This window comes from Microcaecilia unicolor, chromosome 6 (assembly GCF_901765095.1).
Source record: "Microcaecilia unicolor chromosome 6, aMicUni1.1, whole genome shotgun sequence".
Taxonomy (NCBI): domain Eukaryota; kingdom Metazoa; phylum Chordata; class Amphibia; order Gymnophiona; family Siphonopidae; genus Microcaecilia; species Microcaecilia unicolor.
The window spans coordinates 343,920,414-343,929,535 of record NC_044036.1 but is presented as its reverse complement, the minus strand read 5'-3'; the positions used below and the strand labels follow the sequence as shown (position 1 = coordinate 343,929,535).

Here is a 9,122-nt window from a genome sequence, read left to right as displayed (position 1 = left end):
GAAGTCTCCCCAGCACTGTTCTTGTACTAAGTTCTGAAGATTCTGGAATCCTAAAGAGTTACAAGATTCTGGAATCCCAATTAGTAGCAACATTCCATTTAGAACCCCAAAGAGTAACATAGTAACATAGTAAATGACGGCAGATAAAGACCTGTACGGTCCATCCAGTCTGCCCAACAAGATAAACTCATTTTACATGGTATGTGATACTTTATACCCGAGTTTGATTTGTCCTTGCCTTTCTCAGGGCACAGACCGTAGAAGTCTCTTGTACAAAAAGTTCTGAAGATTCTGGAATCCTAAAGAGTTACAAGATTCCGGAATCCCAATTAGTAGCAACATTCCATGTAGAACTCCCAAAGAGTAACATAGTATCATAGTAAATGACGGCAGATAAAGAGCTGAAGGGTCCACCCAGATCTGCCCAACAAGATAAACTCATTTTACCTGGTATGTGATACTTTATACCCGAGTTTGATTTGTCCTTGCCATTCTCAGGGCACAGACCATAGAAGTCTCTTGTACAAAAAGTTCTGAAGATTCTGGAATCCTAAAGAGTTACAAGATTCCGGAATCCCAATTAGTAGCAACATTCCATGTAGAACCCCAAAGAGTAACATAGTAAATGACGGCAGATAAAGACCTGAACGGTCCATCCAGTCTGCTCAGCAAGATAAACTCATTATACATGGTATGGGATATTTTATACCCGAGTTTGATTTGTCCTTGCCTTTCTCAGGGCACAGACCATAGAAGTCTGCCCAGCACTGCTCTTGTAACTAAAAGTTCTGAAGCTAACATCAAAACTCCTCAAAATTTCCACTCAAGCCCATCTCTATCTATTCAGTCACGATCAGGGCTGTTGCACCTCCATAATGTGTCCTTGTGTCTGTATTCCTTGTTGGCTGGGGTAGGGCTTCACACCTCCTCGGGACATTACTTAAGAGTGTTTTATGCACTGAGAGCTGCACAGGCCTGAATTGAGATGTGGCAGTGGCAGCAGGGCTTCAACGCTAGGAAAAGTTGATAACCAAACTGAAGAAGGTTCTGCCTTCAAAAGCTTGTCAAAAACTGTGTTAAGTTAGTCCAATAAAAAAAGGTGCCCCTTTATTTTCCTTTGTAGTATTTCTATTTATTACTATTACGATAGCTATTGGGATAAGACACCGGGAAGCCACTGCTTGCCTTGGGGTTGATAACATGGAATGTTGCTGCTCTTTGGGATTCCGCATGGAATGTTGCTGCTCTTTGGGATTCCGCATGGAATGTTGCTACTATTTGGGTTTCTGCCAGGTACTTGTGACCTGGATTGGCCACTGTTGGAAGCAGGATATGGAGCTAGATGGACCATTGGTCTGGTCCAGTATGGCTACTCTTATGTAATATGTAAGGGGAGGTACATGAAGCACACAAGCACCCAGCCCATCCTCTCTTGAGTGTACAGTGTACAGTTTACTTGTAGCTCTGATAGAATTATCTTTAGCTCATTCTTGAGGTCCACTCCAGCCCGAATTCTCTGGTTCTGTGATCATGACATTCATCACCTCCCCCAGCAGCACAGAATAATATCTGCTTGTTACATTACTATCATGTTTTATCGTTATCATGTTACCCAAGATTCTTCTATAATACTAAATGTCTATTTTCTAATACATTTCCACCATTCATGATGTATTGTAAGCTACATTGAGCCTGCAAAGAGGTGGGAAAATGTGGGATACAAATGCAATAAAGAAAGAAAGAAGCACATCACTAGATGTCTCTTTAAAAATAAGTGCACTTTATTATAAATTATTTAAATGTTTTCTTATAAATATAAATATGTGCAAAAAAAATTTTTTTTTGGTTTTATTGTTGAGTCTTCAAGCATGTGAGTCTCAGCCTCTGAGGACAGAGGCAATGGCGAATCTTTATAAAAGACAGATGGATCCTGGCAGTTTTGTAAACATTTATAACAGGAGAAAAAGAGACTGCCAACATTGACCCCCATAACCCAATGCCTACAATGGAATGTCTCCATTTATCTTTCCCATTGTAAAGCAGGCAACCATTCCTGCCCCTCTCGGACTGGTCTCAGAGGCAAAGGCAGTGGTACTAGGCCTGCACTTGGAGCCTTTTCAGGAGAGTAGGGAGTTTCCAAGTGCAGGCCTCCCATGCCAGCAGGCCTGGTCAGACCTTCTCTACAGAAATCCTTTCCTGGAAAAAAAAACCTGGGTCATATTTTCTCAGGATTCCATTTTACTGATGGGGTTTCACATTTCAGCTCTGTGATTCAGACTCAGTTTCATTATTTTATGGGACATAATATCCCTATTTCAATGGTTAATGAGAGTAATGACTCAGTTTCTCCCTTCTGAACGGAACAAGTCTGCTCTAAGACAGCAGATAAAGACTAAACAAGAAGGAACAGTCTGAGCCAGGCTGAAGAATGCTACCAACAGTCTGCATGTGAAGCAGGAACCCAAAGGTGCATCTTTCCTCCTGTCTACAGGAACAGAGAAATGCACCCATTCCCCTGAATGCAGGAGCTGAGAAATGCCCCTGTTCCCCTGAATGCAGGAATTGAGAAAAGCACCCCTTCCCCTGCATGCAGGAACTGAGAAATGCACCCCTTCCCCTGAATGCAGGAACAGAGAAATGTGACTTAACAATTAACTTATGGATATGTATTGACTTTGATAGAATGGAGACTTGTTTCAGGCACCACTTGGTCTTCAGTGCTTGGCTTTATACAAGACAACTTTTTTTTTTTTTAAACAAACATTTATGTTTTAATCCCAGGAGCACAGGCTCAGGATGGTCCATCGCAACACCTGGTCCAGTGCCACCTGGGATTCTCAGCGCACTTTTTTTTGCATAATTCTGTTCTCAGTATGTCTCTAGTTGACGTTTTGGTCATCTGTCTGTGTACATGGCCTTCCCTTCTTCACGGTAGCAACCAGGAGGCTCCTCGGTGAATCCTGAGTTAATGGGGTTAGTTTCCTGCTTTTAACAGGAGAATCAGGATTTAAATACACCACAGTTATAAAGTTCCACCATGTAATGGTTAAGGCAGATGAGATTTAAATAAACCTCAAATAAAGACTTGAACTTTTGGCTTAACCTTCCCAACCATTTTCTTGATGTCTCCTCTTCTTCCTCAAGGCTCAGGCCATGCTTTCTGGCATGCTGGGTATCTCAGTGCAGTGGCTTGTGAATCTGGAGTGGGTCCTATACTGGCACATCATATTCTTGCAAGAAGTCTTTAATGGGAGCAGGAAGCTGTGCCATCTTTTCGTACGATTCGAGGTGGCCATTGAGAGTCTTTCGGCAGAGGTGCTGTAGGGTGGACACATTGGAGGACAGAGGCCTGGATAGTAGCAGCGGGATCTTCTCCCCCCCAGAATAGATATAGTATGCCCGTTTCATGCTGGCACTGATGGCTGAGTCGGAACTCTTTGCTGGCATGTAGTGATGTACCAGTTTCAGCACACAGTCAAATTTAGGGACCGTCTGAGTACTCCTGGGGTCCGTCTGCAGGAAGAATGCGCACTGCTCACACTGGATGCGCAGATTCTTGGTGCCAGACCCTGTTTTGACGCTGAGTGTGAAGAAATAGTGGTTATCCGAGCTGTCCCGAATCAGGAAGGTGCCGATTGGCTCCGCGCTAAGGAGCAGGTTGGCTTCGTCCCCCGTCACTGCGCTCCAGTAAAAACCACTTTCCTGCAGCTTGCGAACTGCGTTCACCACCAGATTGTACTCGTTCTTAGAGGTGAATGTCTTGAGGCGTAAGGTGGCATCAAGTGAGCAGCTCATACCATTGAACTTGCTGTGAGTGACCATGGCGCTGGGAACTAGCTCGTCCCGTGTGGATTATAGAGGACAACCAACTGTGCCGTTCTCCAAAGACAGTGTTATTCCAGCTGTTAAAACATGGCCAGAGGCTGCCAAGAAATAAGCAAAAGGAAGAAAGTAAATCATCTATAGAAATAAGAAGGACAAAGCAGTAGCAACCCCCCACCCCTGAAAGGTAACCTTGAGAACAGTGTTGCCTGTAAGGTGCCCAGGAATCCACCACCAGCATTGGGCAGGTGGGTCGCAAGACAGCAGTGCATTTTGTCTAGCAAAAAAGGTGCCGGTACTCAAATGCCAGGCCACCCTTCATGGGTGGAGTGATCATTGAGGGACTCACCCCACAATAGCCAGGACCCCTGCAACCAGTCATAGAATCTATGACAAGGCAGAATTTGTATGTAGAACCTGAGCTCTTTCATTAAAATACGAGAACCATGGGTCAAGTTTAGCAGACAGTGGAAAAGGTGCCGGTACTCAGTACCCCCAAGTACCCCCTCAAAAAAAGCCCTGCAAGAGAGTCTAGGTCTGCCCGGTGTGATTGAAACCGTCAAGAGGCATGCAGGAGCAGACTCCCGGTGCACCTTACAGATGTCCACCTAGCAATGTCAGGGCGCTTCCTGGGAGCTTCTGTAGCAAGTCTCTCTTCAACATTTAAGGATATTTGAAGAGCAGAAGCCACACAATTGTACTTTCCTAACTGTGTTCACATTTCTGGAGTCATAAGAGATTTTTTTATGGAAACTGCTACTACCCACGGCTTGAGTGCAGTAGAAGAAATTGATGTAGGCTGCTTTCAGTTTGCTCCTTGGGCCTAGCTTTACAATGAAATCTGTAGTAAGGGGCCAGGACTGCTTGTCTTGGACAGTTCAGTGTTTGCCAACCTTATTAGTCAGGTTTTCTGGAGACCACAGGGCCGGTCATCTGGCCAGCTTTGGTCTGCAAAGAGAGCTGCTCTTTCTTCCTATAACCACAGCCTTCTCCCAGGAGAAGAGACCTGAACAAGCCCTTTTCTTTTGACTGCACTGAACGAACCTTCAGGATTCGGCAGTATCACAAGACAGAAAGGAAGCCTGCAAGCGGCAGGCACAGATTCCACCACCCTTCTCACAATTACAAACTTTTTAAACTTGTGCATTTCCAGTGTACAGTTTACTTGTAGCTCTGATAGAATTATCTTTAGCTCATTCTGATGCAGGAAGTGTAATTCACTAAAGCAAGTCACTCTTAAAACTTAGTAACACAAAATGAGCCACTTCGATTTCTCTCTCATTTTCAGGCTGGCCCATGAAAAAATACATATAAACCTTAGCTTTTATTGCAGTAAACTGCCTGCCTCTGAGCAGAACATGTAGCTTGTAAAGAGAAAGGTGAAGTCCTTACCAATGACTTTGATGATGGTCTCAGGTCCCAGAAGAAAACCAGCAGCTTGTGTTTTGTAATGTAAATCACCGTCTTTATCCAGATGTATCTTATTTTCCAGATGTGTGTTGAAGGCAAAACTTCCAGGGCTTACCCACCCTGGCTGTAATCCCGGGGTGTCTCTTTCTTTTACAGGCCAGTCTCTGGTGCAGCTCAAGCTCACCCTGGCTGGCTGGGCAGAGAGTTTTTATAGAGCTGGAGCTGGAGTGCTAGTGAGGCTCCACCCCAGCCGTCTCTTTCTGATTCCTGGAACTGAACTGCTTCTGGTAAGGTTAGTCACCAAACTATGAAAGAGAGAACAGCAAAAAAAAAAAAAAAAAGCACACATATACACAGAAGCAACAGATGGAGAACTGGGCAGGGAGCCAGGAACAACCCATTCCCACACAACTGCTTCCCTCCCAGCAAAAGAGGGCAAAGCCAATCCCAAATTCAGCAGCTCTCGGAGCTTTCCAGAGCGCAGGGCCATTTTCAAAGCCGTTCAGTGACACGTATGCACCTGGATCATCTGTGCTGTTTGAGGAGCAGCTCCCCAGGGAAGGCTTGGAGAGGAGTTTGTACTGCTTACATTTCACAGAGAGCAGGTTTCCCCGGACCTGGGCTAATTTTCAAAGCATGCTCCCGTTTTGAAAATTCAGTCAAGCCTCTGCAGTGACCACATACCACCTCTCTAATGGGGTAACTTTTTAAAACTTAGAGATGCTTGGCTTCATTTTCAGTTGCCTAAACAATGGGAGGGAGGAAGTTATCAGTGTGGGCTACTGTTAGCCCCAGTTATTAGTAACTAGGTTTCATAGCATAAAATAGCCGAGTTAGTGGTAAAATAACCCATCTTAATGGTAGCCCACGTTGCTAACTTCCCCGGAGTGGCTTTGTAATATGCACAGTAATGATGAGTGTGAGGCTGTGCTTGAATCTCTGCACATCTGTTTAACTTTCAAAAGTTTGCACATCACTGGCAGGGCAGCAACACCTGGAACTTCTGTCAGAGTTTGGAACCAGGTACTTAACACCTGAGCAACCCCATATTAAAACTTTATGTTTCAAAATCAGCTTTGTGTGTATATTTAGGCAAATCAGTGAAAACGTGACTTCTCAATAATTAGCTGCCAACATTTTGACATTTCCTCACAACTTTACAAATAATGTCACAACATGACCTCATCTGATCTGCATTTCAAGCTTAAGCAATTGCATAGACCCAGCAGGAGAAATCAGAGCTCTGTGGACCAGTTACATGGTGTTGTTTATGTGGATTAGCAGGGCTGTCATAAGGTTTTTGGTTAACTTGCAAAAGGGAAGGGAAGGGAAAAGAGCTGGGGGTGGGAGGGAATTTCACCAGGCCAACTGGTACTCGGAAATGTGTTCAAGATATTATACAGCTTGGAGAAGACCAACCACAAAACTAAGCCATTATTAAGATGGACTTGGGGGAAAATCCACTGCTTATTTTGAGGATAAGCAGCATAAAATGTACTGTTTTGGGATCTTGCCAGGTACTTGTAACTTGGATTGGCCACTGTTGGAAACAGGATTCTGGGCTTGATGAACCTTCAGTCTGTCCCAGTATGCAGTGGCGTTCCTAGGCTGCCTGACACCCGGGGCGGATCGCCGATGCGCCCCCCCACCGGCGAAATTACACCCTCCCCCCGGGTGCATTTTTACCTGCTGGGGGGTGCCGCGTGCCTGTTGGCGAGCAGCAGGGAGGGAATGAGCGAACTCAGCCAACAGGCGCGCGGCACCCCCCCAGCGGCATGCACCCAGGGCGGACCGCCCCCCCCTTGGTACGCCACTGCCAGTATGGCAACACTTATATATTCAGGTCTACGCGAACGCCCATCTCCATGGGCGTCTATCTCCGAGAACGGGTACGTGAAGGGGTGGGACAAACCGTATTTTTGAAAAAAATGGGCGTCCATCTTTTTTCCGATAATACGGTTTGTGCCCAGCAAATGCATTGGATTTGTGTGGATTTGAGCTGGGCTGAATCATTTTTCAGCGATAATGGAAACCAAAGGTGCCCAGCTCAAAAACGACCAAATCCAAGGCATTGGGTTGTGGGAGGGGCCAGGATTCGTACTGCACTGGTCCCCCTGACATGCCAGGACACCAACCGGGCACCCTAGGGGGCACTTGTAACAATTAAAAAAACAAAGCAAACTACCTCTGAAGTCCATAGCTCCCTTCCCTTGGGTGCTGAGCCCCCCAAATCCCCCCCAAAACCCACTCCCCACAACTCTACACCATTACCATAGCACTTATGGCTGAAGGGGGGCACCTAGATGTGGGTACAGTGGGTTTTGGGGGCGGTTTGGAGGGCTCCCATTTACCACCACAAGTGTAACAGGTAGGGGGATGGGCCTGGGTCCACCTGGCTGAAGTCCACTGCACCCACTAACAACTGCTCCAGGGACCTGCATACTGCTGTGATGGAGCTGGGTATGACATTTGAGGCTGGCATACAGGCTGGGAAAAAAAGTTGTTAAAGTTCTTTTTTTTTTGGTGGGAGGGGGTTAGTGACCACTGGGGGAGTCAGGGGAGGTCATCCCTGATTCCCTCCGGTGGTCATCTGGTCATTTAGGGCACTTTTTGGGACTTGTTCATGAAAAAAAAGGGTCCAAAAAAAGTGACCCAAATCCGCACTAAAAATGCCTTTCTTTTTTCGATTATCGGCTGAGGACGCCCATCTCTCCTCGGCTGATAAACACGCCCCAGTCCCGCCTTCACCACACCTCCGACGCCCCCGTCAACTTTGTCCGTTTCCGCAACAGATTGCAGTTGAAGACGCCCAAAATCGGCTTTCGATTATACCGATTTGGCCGCCCACGGGAGAAAGACACCCATCTCCCGATTTGGGTCGAAATATGGGCGTCTTTCACTTTCGAAAAGGCGGTTAGGATCCAAACTCAGAAGTTCATACCTTTGATTGAATGAAAGCTTTCACCTCCTTCACTTTAGAACAGTGCAGGGCCGCCGAAAGACTGGGCCAGGCCCTGAGGTCGCCGTTGTCGCCACCCCCCTCCGTCCACCACCGGGCCGGGCCCTCCTGAATTCAAATGATAGCGCTTCACCTCGACCTCGCTCCGTGTGAAAGAAGCGCAGCAGCGGAAGTCTGCAGATCGCCTCCCTTCGGGCGGAAGCTCCCTGTGTCCCGCCCTCATGCAAGTTACGTCAGACGAGGGCGGGACACAGGGAGGAAGGCCCGAAGGGAGGCGATCTGCAGACTGCCGCTGCTGCGCTTCTTTCACATGGAGCAAGGTCGAGGTGAGGCGCAATGATTTGAATTCAGGGGGCCCCGGCCCGGTGGTGGACAGAGGGGGGCGGGGACTGCGGGGCCGGGCCCCCCTTGGAGGCCTGGGCCCGGGGAATTTTGTCCCCCCTGCCCCTACCTCTCGGCGGCCCTGGAACAGTGGTTCTTAACCCTGTGTCGGGACACTGGTATATGCCCAGGAGGTGGGAGGTGTATCGTCTCACAGCAAAACAGCAAGCCTGTGCTTTCTTTAAGAACCATCTGTGCATCCAAGCTGGGGAGACCAGAGATCCTGAGAGTCAGGTACTTGAACCCCCCCATAACTGGTTCCTATTTCTGCTTCCAGCCCCAGCTGGAAATGCTGCGATTCTGCGATCAGTAGCTTCTCTTTGCTACATGGTTTCTGTACAGCATATCTACAGGGCTTTGTGTGACTTCACAGTGTCTGGCAGTGGAAGGTTTTTGTGTTGCTGTTACTGAGGTGACACCAGAATTTGAATATCTGTCTGGTTTGTATGACGACCAGCTGTGAAGGGAAATATCCTAGCTTGATGCTCTGTATAGGCTCTAGAATGGGTAAAAGTTTCTTGATGTTGACAGTAGGTTCAGTGCAAATTTG

The 9,122-nt window shown here is 47.0% G+C and overlaps 1 protein-coding gene across 1 annotated transcript; it reads right to left on the bottom strand.

Annotated features, from left to right (window-relative positions):
- Positions 1–1,780: 1,780 nt before the first annotated feature.
- Positions 1,781–5,613, bottom strand: SOCS3 (suppressor of cytokine signaling 3). The gene is made up of 3 exons (XM_030208645.1): positions 5,215–5,613; positions 3,871–3,923; positions 1,781–3,828 (listed from the first exon to the last, which is right to left on the bottom strand). Exon 3 carries the CDS (start codon positions 3,820–3,822, stop codon positions 3,211–3,213), a length of 612 nt encoding a protein of 203 aa, XP_030064505.1. The 5' UTR covers positions 3,823–3,828; positions 3,871–3,923; positions 5,215–5,613; the 3' UTR covers positions 1,781–3,210.
- Positions 5,614–9,122: the final 3,509 nt, after the last annotated feature.